The 27,383-nt window shown below is 49.0% G+C and overlaps 1 protein-coding gene across 3 annotated transcripts in view; it reads left to right on the top strand.

The window, feature by feature from the left end:
- ADAMTS7 (ADAM metallopeptidase with thrombospondin type 1 motif 7) overlaps positions 1–27,383 on the top strand; it is a 176,166-nt gene that overhangs the window by 44,037 nt on the left and 104,746 nt on the right. For all 3 annotated transcript variants that reach the window (XM_075006472.1, XM_075006474.1, XM_075006473.1), the window contains exons 11-15: positions 1,460–1,605; positions 10,417–10,586; positions 11,440–11,573; positions 17,357–17,477; positions 19,281–19,525. In XM_075006472.1, the coding sequence (XP_074862573.1) occupies positions 1,460–1,605; positions 10,417–10,586; positions 11,440–11,573; positions 17,357–17,477; positions 19,281–19,525 (816 nt within the window). The remainder of the gene's footprint in view (positions 1–1,459; positions 1,606–10,416; positions 10,587–11,439; positions 11,574–17,356; positions 17,478–19,280; positions 19,526–27,383) is intronic.

Raw genomic sequence — 27,383 nt, forward strand, 5'->3', positions numbered from 1 at the left:
CAGTTGACCAGAGGGGCTGCACTTCCCAAGCATTGCTCATGTAACTGCAGCCTCACTCTCACTCAACTTCCTTCCAGCCCGGCAGAATGGAGCGAGAACAAAAGGGGAGAATTAACAGCCCGATCAAGGCCCTGTTCCACCTGCTTTTTTACAGTAGCAGCACATCATTGGCAGAGAAATCCTTCTTTGGGATAGGATAGCAGCTCCTATGCCCCCTCTCCAGGTGTAGGGGCATGGCAAAGGCTAAGAGGCACAGCCGGAGGGCAGCCATGGCCAGCCAATCCCTGGCTGCTACAAGGACCCGTTGTGGCTGTTCCCAGTGACATCACAGAGCAGTGTTTCTCAACCTTCCTTTAGAGGACCCCTTAAAAAATATTACACGTACCCACAGACTTCTCTCAGGTGCCCCTAAGGGTGTGCCTACCATTGGTTGAGAAACATGGTCTTAAAGTAATCTGAGGTCGTGAAACAAGAGCCATTCAACCTCTCCTGCTTACTCTACCCTCTTCAGGAGTCAGATTTGTTTTGAATGCCACCAGCTTACACCTCACCTAAAAACTACTTACTTACAGAAACGTGCAAAAATGTCACAGAAGTTGACTACTGAAAACTTGCTGACTTTCTACCATCTTGTCAAATAAATGAATTGGAATAGAAATACTGTACTTATATTTCAGCATAGGACATAGAAACAAGTCATTGTCTGAAAGAACTTTTAGAAGCTACTGACTTTACTAGGGTTTTTATGTTGCCTGTTATAAAACTGGGCAAATCTCTAGATGAGTTAATGCACCCCTGGGAGGCCTTGGTGTTCCCCCAGAGTACATGTACCCCTGGTTGAGAAACACTGTCATAGAGTGACCCTAAACCTATTCGAAATTGCATCTGGGGACCAGCACACTGGCCTCAAGGTATCAAAAGACAGAATGAGTATTGCATAACAACACTTTCACGCCCTGCTTCCTGACTAGGCCAGCAGCAGAATGACTGGTCCCAGTAATGTGGCCCTAAGAGCTTAGTTCAGTGCTGTTGATCAGGAAGTATTCCTCAGGCTTTACCCTTAGAACCTGCCATGTTACCCAGTCTCCACTTTAGCTGGGGGAGGACCAGCTCATAGAGGTTTTTTTGTGACGTGAGAACTAAAGCATAATTCATAGGCTGGACACGTGCTCTGCCTAGACACTGCCAGGAAGCTGCAAAGCGAGTGGTGGTGAAGCAGTTGTAGGTAAAAACACAGTACTTTTACAGCCCACCCCGTGAACACCTCCCATTCACTAATGTCCCCTGGTTTGTCATTCCATGATTATGCAGCATGGTGCATGCTGCTCTCCTTCAGAGAACTCTTTCCCTTTTCTGCCCTTTCACCAGCTAAGGGATTTATAAGCGATTGCTGGCGAGTGCCTCGTAAGTGTGCTGTTCAGGGTCAGCTGGCCTCACTCGTGTCTGCCTTTTTTCGCAGTGGTGCTTCAATGGAGAATGTGTGCAAGTGGGCTATCGCCCGGACTCTGTCGACGGAGGCTGGGGAACCTGGAGTTCCTGGTCTGCTTGCTCTCGGACATGTGGCACTGGAGTTCAGAACGCAGAACGGCAGTGCAACAACCCCATGTAAGTTCAGGCTTTTGCTCTGTCCAAACGTAATATGATTCGTTAAGCAGGTGACTTAGACCTCATTTATCGCACTTATCTGAATACTTCCTTATCATGTAGTAAGGCATATGATCCCACAGACTCCTGGAATACACTGACAAGCACAGAGCGCTGAGGAGCTGACCTAGTGATGAACTGCACAGTGAAACAGTAACAAAGAGGTGACCCACAGAAAGGGTCTTTTCAAACCCCATTAACTATACCATGTAAAACAGCATACTTGTGAAACAACCCAGACAATTCAACTGACGGTGCTAGCTAGGAAGCAGCGAAAGGTCTGTGGATTGATGTTTAGAGTCTTTTTTTTTTTAAGTCTACCTTTGCAGCCAAATCACATGTGATTAACTCAGGCAGGAGGCATCGGACGTCAGTTCAAAGTAATGGTAAAGATAAAGCATTGTGAGTGTGACATATATGCAAAGTCATTTTTAATGCCCAAAAGAAGAAATGTTCCTTTAAGCAGATTGAGTGTCGCTGGGGGAAATTCCAGTGCCATTTACCGCCCTTTGCTGTCAGTGAGCAGTTTGCATGCAGGTTATAATAAGGGGGGGTGAAGCACAAAAAAAGTTCTGTCTGTCCAACTTGACTATTGCAGCATAACTCTCTAGCAAGGATGACTCTATAACCAGAAGAATCCAAATAACAGACGACAGTGTAGCATTGTGCGTTCCATGATTACTGGGCTGACTCATTGGCTCCCCAGATGTCTCTTCCTTCCCCTGCCAGATAGCCATTGGGGGTCTGTATTAGAACCAGACTGTTTCAAAAGGGGCGATGTCAGAGCTGTGACTCCAGGTGAGGAGCAGGAGTTACCATGAGCCATGGCAACACAGTGGGCTTAAAGGTTATGGGGTATGCCAGGTCATCAGTCTCTTAGTTCTGTTTAAAGGACAATGGGACCAGCTGGGCAAAAGATAGGAAGGTTTCTCTACAATGACCCTGGAGAAGAAGAGTCAGGGTTAGCAGTGGAAAAGGGTGGGGATAAAGCAGGACAATCCCTAAAGGGGAGGCTTCGCTCTAAGATTCTTTGCAGAGGAATATTTTCACAATGATCTGTCCTTTCAGCTGAGCTCTGAAATGACATTCCAGGCTGCAGAACTAACTACACTGACCTGACACTTTAGGTGCATGATGAGCAGCACTCCCGCACTGGGGCTGTGTCTAGACTCGCCCCCAGCTTGGAAGGGGACGTGGTAATTAGGATGTCGGGAGATTCCTGATGAAGTGCTGCAGTGCATATGCAGCGCTTCAGAGGCTAAATCTTCCCCCGTGGCAACTTCGAGGTGTGAAACTTCGAAGTGCCGGCTTGCGTGTCACCGAGCCACAGGTCAGCCGCAGGTACTTAGAAGTAGTGCAGGCACTTCGAAGTCCCTGAGGAGTAAAGGGACTTGGAAGTCGCGCAGGCATTTCGAAGTACCCGCGGCTACACGCAGACGGGCACTTGGAAGTTTCACACTTCGAAAGTGCTGCGGGGGAAGACTTAGCACTTCAGCACTTCATTAGTAATCTTCCAATACCCTAACTACCATGCCCTCTTCGAAGCTGGGGACTAGTCTAGACACATCCTGGCTACGTCTACACGTGAAGTGTACATCGAAGTAGCCTATTTCGATGTGGCGACATCGAAATAGGCTATTTCGATGAATAACGTCTACACGTCCTCCAGGGCTGGCAACGTCGATGTTGAACATCGACGTTGCGCAGCACCACATCGAAATAGGCGCAGCGAGGGAACGTCTACACGCCACAGTAGCACACATCGAAATAAGGGTGCCAGGCACAGCTGCAGACAGGGTCACAGGGCGGACTCAACAGCCAGCCGCTCCCTTAAAGGGCCCCTCCCAGACACACTTGCACTAAACAGCACAAGATACACAGAGCTGACAACGAGTTGCAGACCCTGTGCATGCAGCATGAATCCCCCGCTGCAGCAGCAGCAGCCAGAAGCCCTGGGCTAAGGGCTGCTGCACACGGTGACTATAGAGCCCCGCAGGGGCTGGAGAGAGAGCGTCTCTCAACCCCCCAGCTGATGGCTGCCATGGAGGACCCCACAATTTCGACGTTGCGGGACGCAGATCGTCTACACGGTCCCTACTTTGACGTTGAACGTCGAAGTAGGGCGCTATTCCGATCCCCTCATGAGGTTAGCGACTTCGACGTCTTGCCGCCTAACGTCGAAGTTAACTTCGAAATAGCGCCTGACGCGTGTAGCCGCGACGGGCGCTATTTCGATGTTAGTGCCGCTACTTCGAAGTCGCGTGCACGTGTAGACACAGCTCCTATGTGTTTTAAGTCACATCCTTGATTTTCCTGAGGTCTTTTGAGTACACAGTCAATCACAACCACAAGAGCAATTTTGTGGTCCTGACTTATTTTTCAGGTGGCATTCAGCCTTTCATGGCCTAAGGACTTGCAGAATCAGATAATGAGCTGGGAACAGGTTCACATCATTTCAGCATATGCAGTTAAACTTGGTTACAAAGGAACAGCTGTGAACTCTTGTTTCAAGTCAAGCACAGAGTTTGTGTGACATGGGTTTTGCTGGAGGAGAGTAGTTGGTGCTTACAGAGCTTACTGCTCAGCTCACCTTCTCAGCTCCACACTAAATTCCAGAAGAGGCTTTTGCAAGTCCAGTAGCAGTCTGCCTTAGGTGCTAGCATTTTAACCGGTTTAGATTTAAGCCCAACAAAATTTCCCTCCAGCCATAAGCTGGGCACCTCCCCCTCTCCCGCCACCAAAACTTCCCTGGTCTCAGGATTTCTTTCTTCTCCCAGCCCCTCCTTGCAAGGCAAGTGCCCGGGCCCCAGGATCTTGCCTGCTGGAGTCTCTCATTCTCTACAATTTCCTGACTTTCTCCTTCTCTCTGGCACCTTCTTGTTGACCTCTGATTCCAATTAAACCACACAGCTCATCCCAGGCAGGTCAATTGTACAGGTCTGGTCAGCTTCAGGCCTTCGATCCTTACAGGGTGAGGCCACCACACTACACTACCCTTAGTGACATGTCCTTCAGCTATATAAGGGGTGTGGAGATGCGGGAGGAGAGGGTTTCAAACCCAGATGCAGGTTCACATCTGACTTATGATCCAGTCCTTCAGTCCTTGCTCATACGAGTAATCCCAATGAAGCCACTTCTTTAATGTCCCTTTAGACCTTTTTGCATTCAAGTAATTTTGAGCTCATCCTGGTTCCGTGGAATGGCCCCTTTTCACGAGTCGCCTTTCAGTGATGGGAAGAGTTCAGTCCCAGTAACTGTCCAGTCTTTGGCCTCTCTGCTTGGACTCCTGACAGAATTGCCAAGTAGCACCCATTGTTCCTTCAGAATGGGTGTGAGGCTGATGGGGAGCAGTTTGCGAAAGGTGGTGGGGACAGCTGGTTGCAAGCGTTGGTCATTTTCTCCACAAATCATCACCTCATCTTCAACACATCCCTGTTAGAGGTCAGTAACTTCTGTAGCTTTGTTCCAAAGTTCGTGATTGTATGCCAGGCTGTCATGCATTAGGTCTTGCTAAGGTCCACTCATATCTGGTCCATGTATGGTTTAATTCTTTGTCCTGCCTTTGGTCATTTTCTGTCTACACTTATTGCAAGTGCAATCCTATCAATCTAACCCAGGTCTCCACTGGATGTGTCCAGACCAACATAGCCTAACGTACCTCAACTTCTGTTCATCTGGGGCAACCCATATTAGGCTACTCACAACCTCATTTCTCCCCCAGTTCTGGAACGATCAACCATCTGACCATCTCAAAATCTTAATTTCCCTGGTGGAAAGCCTACCGATTCCTCCTCCTGTGACTGGCCAAGTCTGCTCCATACATCCCAAAAATCATGTGTCAAAAATTTCAAGCCAGCTCTTACGGAGTTACTGTACACACTGTCAGTGCAGCTTCCTCCACTAGTTCTAAATACAGCTTCAAACTGTTACAACCTTTGGGAACTCTCTCTGCATCATGGGAATTCCAGTCACCTCTATGTGACTAGATTGTGATGAAATCACTTATACTGCTGGTATCAGGCACTTTGGCATTTGTTGCCTTATCGCTAGAGTTGGGCAAATGGCAGATTTTTCACTGCATGAGCAATTTTGAAAAGTAAAAAATAAAAGTAGCTCTAGGTTGCCCCAAAACCATTTTTTAAATTTTTGAGCAAATTGAAAAGTTGAAAATGATTCATTTCAGGTCCAACAAATGTTTTGTTTAATTTTTGAACACTTAAAACATTTTTGAACATGTTAAAAAGCAAATTTAAAAACAAATGTTGTTTGAAGCCACAACAAAATCAAAACATTTTCATTTTTCAGATTTTTGTTTCAAGTGAACAGGTTGACAAATTGGTCACAAATTTGCTAAACATTTTGGTGTCCACAAACTACGTTTTTTTCCTGGAGAAAGTTTCCATGGAAATTTTTTACCCAGCTGTAATTAAAGCAGCACCAAACAATAAACCCCAGGTGGGGTTGCAGTCCTTTTGTGCTGGACATCGAACATAAAAGAAAAGGCAGTTCCTGCTCCCAGACCATTTATAATCAGTTCAGGTGAGGATTTCTTTTCTGTATTTTATAAAAGGGAAGGGCCTGGAAAGTAGTTCTAGCTAGTGTGTGTAGGATGTTATGGCTAAACTCCATGGAGGATTGATGGGCTATATTACACGTCAGGCAACTTCCCAAGTGGTGTCAGTTACACTGAGAGAAACGACAAATAACTCCACACCTGTGTTAAAACAAACATAAGTGAGATCAGCACCAGACCCACTGAGCCGATGTGTAGTCAATGTTAGATTGTACAAGTTTCAATTATTAAAGTGTGATATTGCTCCTTTCCACCTCTTCATAATGCTGTATATGAGTAAGGTCTTTGGACCTTTCCCATATCTCTGACACGTAAATAAATAGTCATAGCATTTGTTATACAGATTGAACTTCTCTGGTCTGGCATCCTGGGGACCTGACTGGAGCTAAACCAGAGAATTTGTCAGACCACAGGAGGTCAATATTTTCTAGCACATTACCAACACTTCCACTGCTAACTGGGCTCTTAGAAGACATTTAGGGGTAAGTTACAGCTAAATAACAGCACAGAACACTGAGAGTCAGGCCTGGTGGGTGTAAACAAACTTTATGGGACAACAGGAAACTTGGCCACTCCCATGATAAGTGCACATCAGGCTAACTAAAATCACAGATGTTGCCAGACCAGAAAGCGTCAGACTATAGAGGTTCCACCTATACTAGTTTTTGTTGGCCAAACATCTGCAAAAATATACCAAGGGCAATACAGGGACTTCTGTAGTGAGGTGAACAATATAGAGAGAAATGAGGATTCACTTGCAACTGACTGTTGGAGAGAAAACATGGTCAAAGTCTTCCAGCTGGCAAAAAGTCTTTCCAGCTCTGTGTCAGTGGAAACAATCAGCACATAATACTTAAACGCAAAATCAAGTGTGATGGTGAAAACTTCTGTTTAGCACATTTGAGGATTGTGGTTTTTTTAACTTTTTTAAAGCACTCACGAGGCGGACAGTGTTTCAAAGGAGAACAATGGAAGCATGGTTAACTAACCAAGTGCGGTAATTAAGCAGAATTCCATAGATTTAATAACTGTGTTGTACAATGTGCTCCAGCCACCTGTCACAGAACATTAGTCTCAGGGGAGTTAAGCGGTGGATGTTACTTTCTCAGCCCTTGGAACGTAAAGGGTTGCCTACACCAAAGGCAGTGGCAGATTTACCATTGGTCCCTTTTGGAAGGGGAGGAGACCCATGACTGGGAGCTTGTTCTTGGGAAAGCTGAAGAGTAGCACTCTCCAACAGAGCCTCCATATGGGCCACATTCTGATCTCTGTTACGCTGATGGTAAACCTAGAATAACTCCAGCGAGGGCTTCATTTCAAGGACAGAATGACTCTGTTTATGCCCACGTGATAAGAGCCCAGGACCCGTGTCTTGTATTTATTAATGCAGAAATAGACTTAATAACAAAAGAGAGTGTCTGTTGAAATGTTTCCAATAGCAGGGCCATTTCTGATCAATGTGTGGCCAGTTCAGGAAGCTTCTGGGGACAGTAATCCATACTGGCTACGTCTAGGCTGGGGAGAACTTCGAAATGGCCATGCTAATGGCCAAATCGGAGAATACTAATGAGGCACTGAAATGAATATTCAGCGCCTCATTACCATGCTGTTCGCTGCGGCACTTCGGAAGTGCTGCGTTTCAATCATGCCTGGCTCGTCTACACAGGTCCTTTTGAAAAGGACTCTGCAAAGGTCGAATAAAGGAATTTAGATGTTTACAAGGTCCTTTCAAAAAGGACCTCCCATGTAGGTGAGCCACGCACGAGTGAAACGTGGCACTTTCGAAGTGCTGTGGCTGGCAGCATGCTAATGAGGTGCTGAATATTCATTTCAGGGCCTCATTAGTATTCTGTGATTCGGCCGTTAACGTGGCCATTTTGAAGTTTTCCCCTAGTGTAGACATAGCCACAGTTAGCCAAAACAGCCTCATCAGGACATAATTGCAAAGATGGGAAACCAGATGGCTTTATTGTCTGTGGAACGTAAGCAGCCAGTTTTGTCTGGAGCAATGTCAGTCATTTCTCAGTTTATTGAAGACAAAGAGCCAGAACAGTGCTAAGGGAATAACTGAGACTATAGGCTCTACTTCGGTAATTGTTCTTGACTGCAACTGCAGGGAAAAAAAGGGCTTCAAACCTCAAACATTGCCACTGATGCTTAACTTTAACAACCATTTTTATGCCATCATAAAGGGAGGCCCTACCAGTAAAGTCACAATATCAATGTAATTCCAAAATGTAAAATCAGTTTTTAAAAGTCTTACCAAAAAAATCCCGTAATGAAGCTATGGAAGTTATTTAACTTGTGCTTTATTGTATTAGGTTCTAATTTTTAAAAGGTTTCCTGTTTCACTTTAAAAATTCCCCAGCAGTGTAGCCCAGATATTGTACCATTCTGCTAAGGGAGAAAGACCCCAAAATACAACTGTCTAGAAACTAACCCAGAAGGAATTAGTCAGTTTTCATTGTCCTGGTGGTGTGAAACGCACCTTGTAAAGAAGCAGCACCTTTAATGAAAGTAATTCGTTTGCATTAGTTGTCAAATAGACTTCAGATGCTGCAAATTTTCCTTTGATGCCACTGCCCAGTTGTTGGCTCTGCTGTGCAATGGTGTGTTACAGTCCTGGATGCTGTTTGCCCAAGGCTGCCTGAGTGGGATATCCCTCTCTAAGGCATATAGTCAATGAAGAGGCTGAGCCAAAGTGGACGCCATTGGGACAGCAGCGGGTCTTGAGACTCACACCTTTTGATGTTACACACACGCTGGCAGGGCCTCAGATCTTACTGCCATGGCCAGTGCAGATTGGCTCTTCGGGAAGGTTACTTCTGAATACAGCTATTGTTTCAGGCTTGAGAGGAAAGCTGGGGCGGGAGAGGATGAGAACCCTGCATTGAACTGTAGCTTCATTATTTTTTAATTGATGTTCAGCTCATTTCTGTTTGAAAGCCAGAATTCTATGGGACTATTTGTTAATGAAATCGGTTGAGAGATGAGCAAAAGACTTTGTCCTAAGGATCAAAGCTCCCTTCCCCAAGATGGCAAACAACGTGTCTCTCTTTGGGGGGAATGATGTAAGCTGCCAAGAAAAAAGCTGCCAAAGAAATTCAGTCTGACAATGTGCACTTGGTATAAGCCGTCTTTGCCCCATTGTGTTAATAAACCATCGTCAGGTCAAGGTCTAATCCCAATGGGTCCAGTAGATGTGTTGGGCAATTACATAATCCACAAGGTTATTAATCGAGAAAAAAGTTGTATCGCAGGGATGCAGAGCTTTGTTATTTCACTACAGAGAGTTTACTTTATAATGGATTTGGGTTTAACGTGAACTGTTTGCTGCTTTATCATGGGTGGTTTTTCTCACAGATTTACTAAGAGAGAGCCTGGTGCATCATTCTGTGAAGTCACGGATAAAGCTCCCATGCGCCTCACTGACGATCAGCCCCAGAATAAAGAAATTTTCTAATAACTGACTGTATATTGGCAGGGGAAAGAATGATGGGACTTGATTCTCAGAACAAGACACCAGCCATCTGTCTGGTTTGGCACAAATAATGTTCTTTTATGGCACTTTCCATTTAGGAATGCTAGCAGCAAAAAAACAAGCTTGTCATTTGCAACCTAGTTACAGCTTTACTTCTGCCTGAGGAAGAATCCAGCTCTGTCTGCTCCCTTTAGAATAGTCCTAGCCAAATAGCTGACTCCAAACACACACACACACACACGTCCCTAACATATGGGAATGGAACACACACACACCATATCTCAGACATGTCCCTAACGTATGAGAGTGTTCAGAGCTGGAACGACATGCTAAAGTTCAGAGCCGTCTCTCGTTAGCACAGGTAGTGCTTTCTTTTCCATTGGTTTGTAAAGTCCACATGGCTACATTCAGCTCTCTGAGGCTTTGCCACTGATTACAGTGGAGTTATAGTAATGCAAATAACAGCAGAATTTCATTCCATAGGAATTAAAACGAAGTCAGAGGGTATAAAATTCTATGGACTGAGCAGATCTCCTTTGACTTTGGACGGGGTTTTGGTTGACGAGGGAATCTGACGCAGTGTGGGCAATGAAAAGATTAGCAACCAATAAGGATGACACTGAAAATTGTGCTCCTTGTACTCTATGATAATGAAGTGAATTTCATCCTAATGTGCTGTCCCTGCTTGTGTTCTCCGTTCTCACGCTCTCTATAACAGACCAAAGTATGGTGGTAAATACTGCCTTGGGGAACGGAAACGGTTCCGGGTTTGTAACATGAAGCCATGCCCCACAGACAAACCGTCCTTCCGTCACATCCAGTGCAGCCAATTTGATGCCATGCTCTATAAAGGGAAACTCTACAAGTGGATTCCAGTACCTAGCAACAGTAAGTCCAACCTCCTGAGCCTCTATTTCCAAAGCTAGACAATTATTCAACATTGATTTGACCAATGATCTGTGTTCATGGTTAGAACTCTTGCACAAGGCCATTAAGTTTTAGCTTTCAGCATTGTCATAATTAAGGAATATCCTTATTAATTTATCATTTACATTATCTGGGAGTCTAAGTCATAGACTAGGACCTCAGTCTATGAGGGACAAATACACACCATAAAAAGACAGTCTCTCTGCCCCAGACAGCTGACATTCAAATGTTAGCAGCACTTTAAGGCCGCGTCTACAGTAGCAAGTCCTTCTGGAAAGTCAGGCCCTCCTTCGAAAAACAAGTGGAGCATCCACACACACGCAGCACTTCTTCCGGAGGCCCTCTTCTTCTCCCAGATGAGGAAGAGCTCCTTCTTCCAAAAATTCTTTCAGACAAAAGTGTGTGTTGATGCTCCAGGGGCCCTTTTTTGAAAGAGTGGTCCTTGTGGTCCCAGATTTTTTTTTTTTTGATTCCTGGCCTGTTGTTTTGAAAGAGCGGGGGCTGTGTGGACGCTCTGTTGAAAGAGCAGATCAATCTGTCAGTCTGCTTTTTTGCGTGTGGACGCGCTGTTTTGAAAGATCATCTTTAGAAAGATGACAGTAGTGTAGGTGCGGCCTAAGTTAGGAGGTCAAAGATGGATTTTCAGGTTAGGTTTATGGCTTAGAAAATGGTTATTTAGAGCAGAGGAAAGTCCTGACTGTGCAAATCGTGTTTGTGAAGCAGGGATGGCTCTAGCAGAAGACAGGACGTGGGTGGAAGTGTGCAGATACCATTGGCCTGGCAGGTTTATTGACAGTTTCTTTGGAACCCTCAGTCAATCCGTGTGAGTTGCACTGCCGCCCAGAGGATGAATACTTCGCTGAAAAGCTACGGGACGCTGTGATTGATGGGACTCCATGTTATGAAGGGAACTCAAGCCGGGACATATGTATCAATGGGATCTGTAAGGTATGCATTGAGCGTAGTCTTTCTGTGAAATGTGTCTTTGAGACCCGGTGGAGAGGTGGAGAGCTATTTTACTGACTCGCCATATGAGCCAGGCCAGCTGAGTCCCCTTAGTTTCCACTTAGCAGAAGGGACAGGAATGTGACTGAGAAATGCCCAGTTATGTTTCTAAGCACAATACTGGTCTCAGAGATTTGTTAAATAATGGCACAGCCAGGACTGGTGTTACTGCGCGCGTGCGCGTGTGTGCGCGTGTGGTGTGCATGAAGGAACGGCGTCTGTGCCTGGTTGCACCAAAACAAGTGTTTCATTGACAAATATTATTATTTTCATGCCTGGGAACGACAACGTCTTTTCCCAGCTCATGTGCACAGCATTGCGTGAAGATACACACATCTCATAGAACTGGAAAGGACCTTGGGAGGTCATAGTGTCCAGTCCCCTGCCCTCTTGGCTGTATTTGGACTTCCATTGTGGATGGGATTTGGCCTTCAGGAATGGAGGCTAAAAAAATGGGCAGGTGTGAAAGCTTTTATCTTAAAAGAGAACCCAGACCCTATGGGTTTCTGAGATTTTATGTTTTTGTTTCTTTTCTTTCTTTGAAACATTATAAAAATGAACAATGCTATCAAGCCAACCTCTGCTGACTGACAGCTGAGAAGGACTTTTCCCCAAACTCACAGTACCTAGAACAAAGCCCTGCCGAATCCAGTTGTGAGACAGGTAAGGAAACCTGGCAACTGGCCTTGGAAACCAATCCTTTTGGCAGAAACTCCTTTTGGCAATGCCATCTGTAAGGTGTGGCGTATGAAGTGCAGTGTGAGAGTTTTGCAGGCCATCATCTTCCTACAAAAACCCACTCAGGGCTGTCCGCTCTTGATTGTGAAGACTTTAGATTTCTGTGCAGACTTCTCCTTCACCAGGACACAGAGGGATACAATTCTGCAAAGTCTTACTCACACACAGAGCCAGTAGTCAGCGGAGTAGTCCCAAGAGTTGGGATATAATGAACATGCCTGATGTGTGATCAGACAACACGCTCACAACGAAAGCCATCTTTTTATACTGGAGACCTACGTTCAGTTTTTACCTATTAAAATAGGGCCTTATCTAGTGGCCAGTGACATTAGTGAAGAGCCTCCCAAAGTCTTCAGTGGTCACATAGATGGCAAGTGGAGGCATTTTGGGTTTGCAGTCCATGGGCCAAACGTATTACTCTCTTTAGCAGCTGCAACCCCATAGATTTGCCCTCACAGGGCTGCCCACTCTCTGAAGAGTAATGATGATTCATAGGCAATTACACATGAGCCGCTTCCTTCCTCCTGCAATTGACATCACTAACACTGCCCTGAGCAAGCAGCGAAAGAGTCAGCCTGAGAGCACGTGCGTGGGATTCAGCGGGTCCATTGACAGTCGGAGCTCCATCCACGGCAGGGGCATGGTACCTGCAGCAGCTCTTGGGTAAAAAATGTACTTTGAAGGACTGCCACGGAGATGCTGAAGAAGGCAATGTGTATGATCTCAGGGTGATTCCCCCTCCCGACTCCCACCCTAGGCAGATGACCGGCACATGGCCTGCCCACCAATTATGTCACTCTCTGCACAGAGGTGTTTGTTACCCAGATCCTTGGCCAGAGATGCTCTTTATTTGTGGGTCTGTTGTGCAGCCCTCTCCTGATTGCGGCACACAGTTTCATTTGCAGACAGCTGCCTCAGCCTGCGGACCACACAGAAGCAGATTTTCCATCCCATCAAGTACAATGAACCGCCCGGGGATTACAACCCTTTCTCTCTTGCTCCATGGTGCGGTGTTTCACCGCCTGGCTTAGCTCTCGTGTCATAGCGGCGAGCCTACAGCAGCAGTAGCAGCATGCTCCTTCTGTGATTTGGCAGGAGCTCTCTTGCTCCCCGGTGACTTTCACTGCCAGATCGTCCCGCACATAATTAATGAAAACAATCCCAATTGACTACTAGCACATCACAGCCAAAATCCCCAACAGCCTCCTTGTGCTTTGGGGGAGGTGTTACACTCTGCTGGGATGCTTCTTTTAGGCACCCACTCTCTTGAGCTTCTCATTTAGAGTTCGAGGTGGGTCATTTACACCACTCTGGGCATAGGAGACATGGAAGTGGATCTGCAGATGGGAGCAAAGTGTCTAGCACTGAGCTGTCCCTTGGGGCCTGGGAAATGATTTGACTGAAGTTGATGGTGTTTATTTTGTTCTTGCCTGTTAGTACAGACAGGCCTGAAAGAAGAGGGTGATTTTTGGCTCTGCAACTGGGAGAAGGCTGGGAAGCTGTCTACTTGTGCCAGCAGTGAATTCAACCTACAGTTTTCACGGGGGATTTGGGTGGGGAGATGGTGGATGGATAAGAAAGAAACAGCCACTGGCCAAGGAAGAAAAGATAAGGACTTATCTTCCCACTACCTTGGTTGCTATGTACTCAACAACATCACTCAGGACAGAAAGGCAGCTACAAGCTGAGCTGCAGCTTATGTCTGGATGTACATCATCCACTGCCAGCTGGAGAGAGAAATTACAGGACTCCAAAGAGGAAACACAGTGTTGCCTGTTCCCCGTTATCGTGTGTGGGAAGAAGGTGGTGGCAGAACAACACCCGCGCTACAGGACTTTCCCAGATTGGTGTGGACTGTTGGGCCTTTGTGCTCCATGTGGTACAGAGAGGAGATGGGGGAATAATCGGTCAGCAAGTGTCTTATGTCAAACCATCCCTGGAAAACTTCAGCCTTCCTTAGAAACAGGCATTCAGATTTTGTTGCCAGCAGAGCTAGTGACAAAGCCTCATGACAGTTGCTCTGCTGGGCAGGGCTGGCAGAGCTGGGTCCAAGTTCATGCAATCTTCATGTCCCACGTGCAAGTGAAAAATGAGGTTTAGGAGCAAGTGCAAACGTCAGGTCAGCTGGGCGAGTTGGCTGCGCACAGAAAAGCTGCCGCTGTGTTAGTTTTAATTTTGGTGTTGGAAGTTAACTGCTTGGCTCAGAACTGTTGCATATGGTAGGAAAAAGTAACTGTGTTCTTTCCCATCACACCAATAAAACTGTTCTCCTGGATGCTGTTGCACCCAAATAGGTTAACTCGCCTATTGCCACAGTGTAAAGGGGCGCTCACCTCCAGGACCTGCTCCTCTTTTTTTATTTATTTTATTTTATTTTATTTTATTAACATAAAAGGCACTGCCAGTAATTAACTGTCACTTTGCCCCTTCTAGGGCCTTCATCCCTGGCTCTGGGCCTTTTAGATTTGACCCTTTTATTCAGGATTGCAAATAGGACCTGTCCCCTTCTTGGGGTTCACAGCACTTGTGGCTGATGGGGGCTGGCCTGCCCTCTGCTACAGGTGTCAGTCCTGGGACCCTATACGCAGCACACACGTTCTGTTCACTCCCATCCCGGGCTGCTGTTTCCTTGAGTCTCTCACTACTGGGCCATTTTATCTCCAGTCCTAACTCTGGGGCATCGTCCTCAGACCTTCTCCCTCTGCAACTGCAGTGTGAGTTCAGTCCGCCAGGAGTGCTGCCTACTCATAGGCGACTAGTGGGGAGGGACAGGGAGGGCACAAGCTGTATCCCCATGTCACTCTGCCTAATGCCCCCTTAGAATGGGGCCCACATCCTCTACCCACCCTATCTCTTCCCCATCCCCAGGGGCAATGTGTGTGTTTTGTCTGTCCTGCTGCTCCAAGCTGGGAACTGACCTGCTAAGGCCCCTCAGAATCTTTTGTGTGAGCCTGCTGGGCTCAGTCCGGTCGTCGCTAGCACCTCTAGCCTTTGGAGGACCGGGTCTCTCTGCCTTCCAAGATGGCCGCTCCAGTGAGGCCTCCCTAAGCAAGCCCAGAGGATGTGGGGTTGCTGCTTTTTTCCCTCCCACCTTGCAGGGTGTTGCAGAGCGGTGGGGTCTCTGGCAGGGAACATGAAGGCCTGGTGCCACGGAGGCTTCATCAGACACAGATGCTAAAAGGACTCTTCACCATTCACTCCAAGGAGTTTTCTGAACTGAAATCCAACAGGTGCCTCTGGTGATGAATACAGGAAATCTCCCTGGCATTGCACAGAAACGCCACTGTCAGTTACCAGCCAGAAGGCAGGTGTCTCCAAACTAAAGCCCAGCATTTAGCACTAACAGAGTCCGACAGTTCTCCTGCCTGGCTGACACCCTACTCTTAGGTTCGTGTAACAATTAGGAAAGGAATGAGCAGAGTAGTGAAAGGTTAGGATTGTACAAATAGTACTGCATCTAACTATTTTACGAATAGTACCGTGTCCAACTTTACATTAAAATCTGTGTAAAATTGAAAGGTGCAAACAAATGCTAGATGCTCACATAAACAGGCCTGGGAGAAAATGGAAGCAGGTATATGGACTGCTTTCTTGTCAAGGTATTTGCATGCCTGACTTCCAGGTGCTGTATATGTGGCAATTTAATAATGTCTCAACACAAGCTGGCTTTGGGGAATCATCGGTGAACTGCCAGACCAGACGATTCCATCCCTTCTGAGCAGGCAAAGTGGTCATGAGTAAGCATGTAGTTAGAAATCTGGCAGTGTGTGCCTTGATGTAAGGTAAATTCGGCTGGCATCAACCGTGTGTAAGCATTTGCGGCTCCATTGAAGCTAAATGAGTTGCATCTACTGGTTCCCTGGTCCCTAGATAAAGACACACCAAGCTTCAGAGCTATTAGCTAAGACCACACCATTGTTAGAAGAGAGGGAACAAGGGTTTGACTGCTGCTTCCCTGCACCCTATGGTAATTAAGTGAAACAAAATAGAGGGCTGGACTAGATATGCTATTCTTCAGCAACAACTATAGGCAAAAAAGTTCTGGGTGCAATCACCATATTAATGCCCCCTAAATATGCCCATGTGCCTAATGTACCCCACACCACTGTTCCATCAAATGTTTTCCATCCTTGGGTAGGATAAATTTGGTTTCGTGCACTGAGGTGCACCACCAATAGACACACATTCTGTTGGCTGTGGGCAGCTGTGGGTGCTCTACTAATCAGTTGAGCAGCAGCTGGATCACTCCTGGGTGGCCACCCATGTGCTCAGCTGACCAGGGAGCCCTGCCCCGCATCTCATGCTGCTGAGAAGGCCGGAGGTCCAAAATGGACCCCAGCTCATCAAGACTGCTCTCACTCTGGGAAAAGTGGTCGCTCTCAGGGCTGTTGGGTTGGCTGGGGGCTGCCAGAACACAGCACATACCAGCCCAGACATTATTGTCATTTGGTATTAGTATTTCTGTAGCGTCTCAGGAATCCTAGCCATGGACCAGGACGCCATGGTGCTAGGCATGGTACCTGGCTTTTTCCTCTCCAGCCTACCCCATACACCAGGAGAAACTGGCTGTAGATAAGTCCAAGACTTTCCCCATGTCTGGAGCCAGAATCTGGCCCTTATTCTCCCAGGATGATCCCTCTATTTGTCTCCTCGTTTCCCACCCATCCAATGACAAGGGTTGCACTGCCAGGTGGGCTGTTCAGCGAGGCTGTTGCTTGTTACGTTAATTGTTTCCCATGAGGACTGATGGTGCCGCACTGACACTCGGTGAGTCATGCACAGCTTGCTGGTCCTGACGCACCCCTGAGTGAAGTGGGATGGAAGAACAGGCTGTTGCTCTCTGTCTGCCTCTCTTGCGGGGGGTGGAGGGCAAGGCAGTTGTTGGAGGCACAAAGAGTTGCACTCCTCTCCTCTCCTCCTTTAGCCCCAGAGCCTTGTGAGGAGAGTGTCACTACTGAGCCTGAGCGACAGGAGTTCTTGTGTTTCAGAACGTGGGCTGCGACTATGAAATCGACTCCAACGCCGTGGAGGATCGATGTGGGGTGTGCCACGGGGATGGCTCTACCTGCCAGACTGTGAAAAAGACCTACGAGGAGAGCGAGGGGCTGGGTAAGGCCATCTATCGCAACCATCTGCCAACCTGTCCCAGAGCTTTGGCTGGCCATGTTCCGTGATGTGACATGGTTAGAAAGGGAAGCGAATTGCAAAAGGTTAAACAGATGCTGGTAAGACTCAGCACCAGATGGTGCCCAGAGCTTCTGTAGGTGGAAGTGACAGATCCACCAAGCACAGCCTTTTCTCCAGAAACCCTGCAACTTAGGGCTGGAGCCTGCTTGACTGGCAGGCACAGCGCATGCACGTGCAATCTAGATGTACTCGTAGCCAGTTTATGCTAGTGGCAGTATCAGCATTTCTAGCTACTTTCTGTGTGACAGATATGCCTCTACGCAGCAGATCACCATGCTGTTTAGGGAACACAGTGCATGGGCCAGTTGTGTGACAGATGGTCCTCATCTTTCAGGATCCAGAGGGATTCTGCTTGACTCAGGCCAACATGATTACCTTGTGGAGTCCCTTTGCATCTGTGTGCTTGACTTTTCCTTGTCTGTTAAACAGGGAAAACTCCAGTCTCACAAGAACGTCAGAGTTTACGTGAAGGGCTTTGAGATCCTTTGCAGAAGGTGCTGTAAAAGTGCAGTGTGCTGTTATTATTTATCATTATGTCTCTGCACACCAGATTCCCTTGTAACTTCTTTTTAAATAGGAAAGCTCTGTTTCTGTTCCATGCTTTCTGTGGTAAAGTGCAAAGCAGGTATATACCTTGATACAGCACTTATTTTAATAAAATGAACATGACCAACTTGAGTCAAGTATAACTAAGCTCCTGTACTGACTAAACATTGTCCTGAAAACTCAGCAAGTGGACAGACTGAGGTTAGGTCAAAGATCTCGCCTGTTTGAAAAAAAAGGTGTGCGTGTGGCAGGGGGAATTCTAGCTTGTTGCTTTAAATGATTTTCTTAAAACAAGCACTCGTGATCTGTAACTCTAGTTTTTTCTTTTATCAGCAAAGTTAGGGGAGGGACAGGGTTGCTTTACTAGCGGGAACCCTTCAAAAACATGCTAGTTAGGAAATTCCACAGGGAGAGTGAGGTCAGCTATAATGAGAAGGTAAATTATTGCCAGTGCAGTTCTGAAAGGGCCTGCATAGGATGGGAAACTAAGGGATAGATTACATTAATAACATTTCAGTCCAATTTCAATTTGCTTGAGACCAAAAACGTGACATCATCCTTGCTTTGTAATCTTGCTCCTTTTCAAGTCAGTGGTACTTTTGCCATTGACTTCAGTAGGACAAGGATTTAGCATCGGGAATGCAGACATGCTAAACAGATTAGCATCCCGGTGTTTATTGCTCAGAGGAAAAATATTCATTTACAGACCTTCACTGCTAAGACCTTGTCTGCACTTGAAATCTAAGTTAGTTGGACTTAGGGGTTCTGCTTAATAAAAGGTTTACTAGGTTTTGGATGGTCAGTGTGGACAAGTTAAATGCATAAAAAGCCCATTAAATACAATGTAGACAAGGTAAAGTACATTACATACATTTGTCAAGGCGCAGTGGGGATACTTTTAGTTCTGCAATGGAATGTGCCAGCAGAAAACACAGCCAGGTTCCCTGTAGGGTATTCAATGTGGCACATTGAAAAGAAGGAGCTCTTTTATCTGAGCCCCCAGGTGCCACTGGTGCTGAAGTCAGCAGCTCAAAGGTTATGTTTAATCAGTTTGGCAGCTCCCTTGGCTCCAGCAATTTGACCAGAAGTGATTTGATTTATCTGGTCTGTGAGAGGGGAGAGGGTGTGGGTCTTGTGTTTGTTCAACTGTCTGAGGTTGACAGTCAGTGAAATTCCCAGGTTACGTTGACATTGGGATGATCCCAGCTGGAGCCTGGGAGATTAGAATTGAGGAAGTGGCAGAAGCAGGAAATTTCCTGGCCTTGAGGAGTGAAGACCCAGAGAAATACTTTCTGAATGGCGGGTGGACCATCCAATGGAACGGAGACTACAAAGTGGCTGGGACGACCTTCACCTATGAGAGGACTGGAAACTGGGAGAACCTCACATCTCCTGGGCCCACAAGGGAGCCCGTCTGGATCCAGGTACATGTATGAGCTTTTATTTTGCCATATGACAGTTGCAAAGATCTGCATGGAGCAGATCAACATGCAGCAAAGCTCTTTACAAATATGAACTTTAGAGAAATGCCAGTGGAAACTAGGAAGGGCAATTAATTCTCAGTTGTGGATAACAGCTTTGATTATTGTTAGTAGTGTTATGGTATTGTCCCATCACTCCAAACGAAATCTTAGTCCCTGCTTTGGAGAGCTTACAGTCCAAACAGACATGATGGACAGAAAGTGAGAGGAAGTATCTTCCTTCTTCTTCGAGTGTCCCCGTGGGTGCTCCACATTAGGTGTCGGGCTCGCCCGGCGCCGCAGATCGGATCTTCCAAGCAGTTTCTGCCGGACCGCGCATGCGCCGGTGCGCGCCGCTCCCCCGCGCGCTCCCGGCCATGTGCGCGATCCGGTCCCCGCCAGTTCCTCTTAACCGCCGTCGGCTGCAGACGGAATCCAACTAGGCTAAGGCCAAGTAGTGTATTCAATGGCTTTATCTGTTTTTTCTTAAAGTTTTTTCAGGCACTTAGGCTACTATAAGCTAGCCGTTTGTTATTTTGTAAAAAAAAAAAAAAAAAAAAAAAAAAAAACAACAACGAACAAGCTAGGAGAGGGACAGCTCAGCCAGTCCCAGTAACAAGCGCCGGAGGCCAGGAGCTAGGGCTATCAGCCCTCCGGCTAAGGCAGACCATCGGACGGGGAAAACGGCACAAAGAAGGTGCTAAGTACCCACTTAAAAACACAAAGACTCACCAACAATGTCCTCTTCAGGCTTTAAAAAAAAAAAAAAAAAAAAAAAATGCTGCTTCTTGATAAGGCCCTCCAGCCAGAAGTGCCGGAGCGGCCGCAGCAGGAGGGACCCTCCGGGGCCCTTAAAAGGAAAGCTGCCTCCCTCACCCCATCAGCGCAGAAACGGAGGAAAGTATCTCCAGCCCGATCCCTGCCGGCAGCAACAGCGAGCGGGACGGGAGGAGCAAGCAGCCCCCAGCCGCAGCAACAGCTGATCGGCGGCGGCACGGAGAGCCACGTGGAAGCGGCTCAGCCTCCAATACTCAGCCAGCCGCCCCGCACCGCAGGCAGGGCGGCGGCTAAGCAAACGCCGGTACTGGCGGCACCGCAGGCAGCGGCACCGACCCCCGGGGAACCGGCGGTGCAGAGCGCGCAGGCACGCAGCCTGCCGGCACCGGAGGACACCGCACATGCGGCATCGCCCTCGAGCGTGCCAAGCTCCGTGCAGACGGGGCCGGAATCCCCTGTATGCTCCCCAGCCCGATCCCTGCCGGCAGCAACAGTGAGCGGGACGGGAGGAGCGAGCAGCCCCCAGCCGCAGCAACAGCTGATCGGCGGCGGCACGGAGAGCCACGTGGAAGCAGCTCAGCCTCCAATAATCAGCCAGCCGCCCCGCACCGCAGGCAGGGCGGCGGCTAAACAAGCGCTGGTACCAGCGGCGCCGCAGGCAGCGGCACCGACCCCTGGGGAACCGGCGGTGCAGAGCGCGCAGGCACGTAGCCTGCCGGCACTGGAGGACACCGCACGTGCGGCACCGCCCTTGAGCGTGCCGAGCTCGGTGCGGACGCCGGAATGCCCTGTATGCCCCCCAGCCCAATCCCTGCCGGCAGCAACAACGAGCGGGACGGGAGGAGCGAGCAGCCCCCAGCCGCAGCAACAGCTGATCGGCGGCGGCACGGAGAGCCACGTGCAAGCGGCTCACCCTTCGATAATCAGCCAGCCGCCCCGCACCGCAGGCAGGGCGGCGGCTAAACAAGCGCCGGTACCACCTACCCCCGGAAAACCGGCGGTGCAGAGCGCGCAGGCACGCAGCCTGCCGGCACCGAAGGACACCGCACATGCGGCACCGACTTCGAGTGTGCCGAGCTCGGTGCGGACGTGGCCGGGATCCCCTGTATGTCAGGGGCGGAGTTACCTCCTCAAGGGAGGGGGAAGACTGCACACAAGAGGAGGCATTGCAGCCCCTCTCCGCACAGGGCTGTGTAGTTGCTTTCTCACAGCCCTCCGCTATGTTGCAGACTCCAACTAGAAGGCAGGGGTCCCCCCCCTCCTTGGCCTACCCAGAGCCCCCTTCTCCATTTCTGCAACCAGCCTCACCCTGGCTGGGACCACCTCCACCCTTCCTGGGATTTGAACCGCTGGACTATTAGGCAAAGTCGCTCTCTCCAGGGTCTCGACGGTCTCCCTCCCCCAGACGCAAAGGGTATGCACCAAGGGAGTGGTCTAGGTCACCTTCCCAAGACCAGTGCTTATACTGCCGTGGTCGCCCCTACCACGCAGGGCATAGACACCATCGGCAATCTACTAGGGAAAGATCCCTACGAACGATCTCGTACCCCCAAGGGCAATTGTGACCGGGGACAGAGACTTAAGCATCTCAGGGGGGACTGGTTATGGAACCCCGAGATTTTTCCTCGCACACCTCTAGTGAGAGGGTGTACCATCATCAGCAGGAACCGGAAGGGTCCAGAAAGACGTACCCCAGCGGTTCCTCGCTTTCCTCCCCGGATGAGGCTACGGCCCCGGGGGGCGTCCATCCTCCGGACGATCTCAAACAGTTCCAAGAGCTGTTTTACGAGGGTGGCCTTCACGCAAGGCTTCCAGACAGCAAAGGTGCAAGAGCAACACCATAAGCTCCTCAAAAATCTGAGACCTCCGGCCTCCTCCAAAATAGCAATACCGCTGATGACGCAATCTTGGAGCCTGCCACTATGATATGGCAGACTCCCGCGACTATTCCGCCTGTCCACAAAAGAGCAAAAAAAAAAAAAAAAAAAAATACTTCGTGCCCACGAAGGGCATGGAGTTCCTGTTCAGCCACCCACAACCAAATTCTTTGGTGGCGGAGTCGTCGCAACGTGGGGGAATAAACAAACATGCCAAAAAGCTAGAGCTGTTGGGCAGAAAGGTCTACTCCTCCTCCACGCTACTGTTGCCAATGGCAAATTACGCAGCGCATCTAGCGAACCATAATTTCAACAACCACATTAGGTTGACCTCCCTCATGGACTCGCTTCCAGAGGGCACGAAACCAGTGCTCAAGGCCATCATCCGACCATTTTATAACCAGTGGCAAAGGATCACCACAGACACATGGGTGCTGGAGATCATAGCCACGGGGTACGCCATCCCCTCCCAGTTGCTCCCACCGCCATGACCTCCACCCGGGGCCCCACCTCCAGGAGACCTCCCATGTAGCGAGGCTCAAGCAGGAGGTAGACCATCTCATGCTCGTAGGGGCAGTGGAAAGAGTGCCGGAGCAACTGCAAGGGAGAGGGTTCTACTCGAGGTACTTCCTCACGGGGAGGTCCATCTTAGATTTTCGAGGCCTCACCGGTACCTGCGCAAGCAACGTTTTCGGATGATCACAAACGCCTCCATCCTTACGGCACTAGACGATGGAGATTGGTTCGCAGCCCTCGACTTACAAGGTCCTACCGTTTGGGCTCTCCTCAGCCCCCAGAGTCTTCACCAAGACCTTGGCAGTGGTGTCAGCCTACCTGCACAGACAGGGGGTATTTATATTCCAGTATCTGAATGACTGCCTACTCAAAGGGGCCTCAAAGGAGGAGGTACTACGCATAATATGTGTCACAGCAGGCACGTTCTCTTCGCTCGGCCTGCTTATCAATCTGACAAAATCAAAGACAGACCCCACACAGGACATAGAGTTCGTAGGGGCACGCATAAATTCTATTACAGCGAGGGCGTATCTACCAGAGACTCGCTTTCGGGCCATCGGCTCCCTCGCGCAAGGCTTCACCTTCAGCCCTATGGTGCCGGTTCTGACGTGCTTACAGCCGCTGGGCCACATGGCAGCAGCAACGTTTCGTACAACAGAACGCCAGGTTACACATGCGCAGCATGCAGCATTGGCTGGCGAGCGTATACAAACCGGCAGCACACACTGTTCACAGGATGGCGTCGCCCACAACGGAGGTGCGCAAATCCCTGCAATGGTGGGTAAACCCAGAGAACCTGCTAACAAGGGTACCCTTCCACCAACCACACGTATTGGTTTTTCTTACTACAGATGCCCCCCTCATAGGGTGGGGAGCACACATGGGCGAAGAGGCGACGCAAGGGCTGTGGTCCTCTATGGAGCAGTCACTGCACACAAATATACTGGAGCTCAAAGCAGTGTTCAACGCCTGCAGACACTTTCGAGACCAACTGAAAGGCAAGGTAGTCGGGATCAGTACAGACGATACCTCCACCATGTTTTATATAAATCGGCAAGGAGGAGCTCGGTCCCGTGCCTTATGTGTAGAAGCAGTCCGGTTGTGGAACTGCTGCATCGCCAACAATGTAACCTTGAAAGCCTCGTACTTACCAGGCGCTCGCAATGTGAAGGCAGACCAGCTGAGCAGGCGTTTCGCACTCACGCACGAGTGGCAGATCCGTCCCGATCTGCTGCAACCGATTTTTCCACGCATGGGGTTTTTCCCCAGATAGACCCTGTTTGCTACTCAGCACAACAAGAAGTGCCCACAATTCTGCTCCAGGGCAGGACTGGGACGGGGGTCCCTGAGGGATGCCTTCGCGATCTCATGGAGGGGCCCCCTGCTTTACGCTTTCCCTCCCACAGTGCTCATCCACAAAGTGTTGCAGAAAGCCAGGAGGGAAGGAACCTGAATGATCCCGATAGTCCCAACGTGGGATCGACAGCAATGGTTCCCCCTATTCCTGCGCATGTCGGACCGGCCACTGAGGTCCCCTCCGGTGGCGCGGGATCTGCTCACGCAAGCCCAGGGGTCCATAGTGCATCCGCACCCCCAAAGCCTGCGACTACAAACGTGGTTAATCCATGGCTTAGCTCCCTAGAGAGCACATGTACGGAGGAAGTGCAGCAAGTCCTAGAAAGTAGCAGGAGGACTTCCACCAGGAAGACCTTCAAGCAGAAATGGACTCGCTTTACGGCATGGTGTTCTACCAAACAGCTAGCCCCCTTTCGGTGCCTATGGCTGTGATATTAGAGTATTTACTGGACCTCAAGAGAGGAGGACTCTCGCTATCCTCGTTTCAGGTCCACCTGGCCGCCATTTTGGTGTTCAGACACGAAGAGGAAGGGCACACGGTGTTCGCCCATCCCATGGTTACCAGGTTCTTCAAAGGGCTGGTAAGCCTATACCCCCCTCAGAAACCGCTTCCACCTCTGTGGAACTCGGACCTGGTGCTTAATGTGAAAAGGGGACCACCGTTTGAGCCTTTGGCCACGGTTTCCCTCCGCCTCCTTATGATGAAGACGACCTTTCTTCTCGCAATCACGTCAGCTCGCAGGGTGAGCGAGCTTGAGGCAGTTATGGCAACGCCGCCCTGCGCTGTTTTTCCAAGGAGGCGGTAACCATACGGCTGCATCCAGCCTTTGTTCCTAAAGTTTCTTTCTGAGTTTCATACTAACGAACCTATTGTTTACCCTTGTTATCCAAAGCCTCATAACTCTAACAAAGAGGTGCGCCTACACCTCCTGGACGTGAGCAGGCGCTAGCTTTCTATATGGACAGGACCAAGTCCTTCCGGAGAACGGATAGGCTCCTAGTCTCTATCGCTCCCAAATCAAAAGGAGAATGTCTCTCTTCGCAGAGAATCTCTAAGCACATCGTATCTTGCATAAAAATGTGCTACAAACTCAAAAAGACTCCTTTACTGGCCACGCCCAGGGCTCATTCCACTAGGGCGGTGGCAGCATCAACAGTCTTTTTTCAAGGGCGTTGCGCTAAAAGACATTTGCAGAGTGGCGACCTGGTCATCCTGTGACACCTTCGCCAAACATTACGCCCTTCACAGGGTATTCCAAGAGGATACCCGTCTCTTGGCAGCGGTCCTCTCGGGGACAAGCTGCACATAATCCGATTACCCACCTCCTATCTTGGGTTACTGCTGGGTAGTCACCTAATGTGGAGCACCCACGGGGACACTCGAAGAAGAAAGAAAGGTTACTCACCGTAGTAACGGTGGTTCTTCGAGATGTGTCCCCGTGGGTGCTCCACTACCCGCCCATCCTCCCCGCTCCGGATCTCTGTTTAGTGTTTTGCAGGAGCATCCGAGGCGGTTGGTCAAGGAACTGGCGGGGACCGGATCGCGCATATGGCCGGGAGCGCGCGGGGGAGCGGCGCGCACCGGCGCATGCGCGGTCCGGCAGAAACTGCTTGGAAGATCCGATCTGCGGCGCCGGGCGAGCCCGACACCTAATGTGGAGCACCCACGGGGACACATCTCGAAGAACCACCGTTACTACGGTGAGTAACCTTTCTTTCTGCAGCAGGGGAACAGAGACTCATAGAGAATTAAGTGACTTGATCAGGGTCAAACAGGAATTCCATAGCAGAGCTGAGTCTGAATGCAAAATGCCAAAGCCTTATCTGTAAGACAGGGAAGATATAAGCTTGAAAGCAGAGCAAATGCTCTATCATGTCAAACAGGGTAGAATTCCTTTCCCAGTACGCTTTCAAATCAGCAAAGCCCAGCTGAGCGGGTCAAAATACTTTCAGTTCATGGTAACTGCAGCCAGTGGAATAATTTTGATTTGCCTCACCAAGTTCAATGTCAAGAGTTGCTCAGGTTAGCCAGCACACTTACAGCTATGTGTAGTCAAACCTGGCAAACCCACGGCCAGATCCTCCCAAAATGAAGTGTACATCTGGCAGGACTCAGAGCAGCAGCCTTCCAAGTCTCGTGCAAGGAAGAAGTTGAATGGGTTATCACATCATCTCGTGGCTGCCGGAGCTGAGGAACAGCAGCACTTGAATTTGCAGTCTGTGGAGCCAAACCTCAAGTGCTGTAATCCCTTAAGAGGAACTTGGCTATGCTGTGCTGGCACGCAGACACTTTAGACCCTGGAAATCCCTTCCGCTCTTCTCTTTCCCATCACAGGTGCCCATGGGATTTCTCTGTAGAGATCACAATATGTTCTGCTTTCTCTGCTCATGGGGCAGTCGGTATGTCAGTAAGACTGGGGTTTTGACTGCTACTAGTAATCATGCATGTTTCTTTGGGAGCAGCTGTAATTAGCAGCCAGAAGGATTCTCTTGATCTGACGTGCAGATTTCCATATTAGTGCTTGGATCCAGCCCATGTTCTTTCCAGCTGAAACTAATCCAGATAGCAGCGTTCCTCAAAATGTGTACACAGGAGAGAGAATACTAAAAGCGATGCTTATTTCCGGAAGCCTTTCTCTTACCTCCAGGAGAACGAGGAAGGAGATCACATTTTTAATTGGGTTTACAGACCACTCAAGAGAAACCATGCTTTGACATAAGCCCCTGGGCCTCAGTGCCCCTTCCCAAATGCTGCAGCAGTGCTGGGTTGCATTGCAGCGCACTGCCATGACAATGTCTTCATCCCATTACAATGCAGTACTGTGACCTGATGGCATCTTGCCAGCCATTCAGCCATCCTTAGCCCAAAGTCTTGGCATGAGGGTCAGCCCACAGCCTGCTATAGGGGGACCCATTCAGAGAGCTGGTGCTGCTAGATATGTGCACAGATATAACACTTTGCATGCAGTGCTAACGGCTGTGCGAATCAGCCTACTGCAGGGGTGTGGTGTCGACTCTGGAAGTTCATGGGAGTGAGGGCAGAACCATGCATGATGAGAACACTTGCTCAGGGCAGAGTCCAGACCTTCTGCTCTCCCAGCCCCCAACAGTCGCATTTCTAAGCCTTTCTCATGACCACAGCTCTGTGACAGCAGTGAGAGGGAAACATAAAGGAATTTTCCAAAGCAAATAGAAAGAGTTTGTCCTGCTCTCATTTCAAGTTATTGTTCCTCCTTTGGCTCAAGCAAGTAGCCAAAGTTCAGGACTTTGTGGGGTTGCTTCCGTTAGAATAATAC

This window comes from Carettochelys insculpta, chromosome 12 (assembly GCF_033958435.1).
Source record: "Carettochelys insculpta isolate YL-2023 chromosome 12, ASM3395843v1, whole genome shotgun sequence".
Lineage (NCBI taxonomy): Eukaryota > Metazoa > Chordata > Testudines > Carettochelyidae > Carettochelys > Carettochelys insculpta.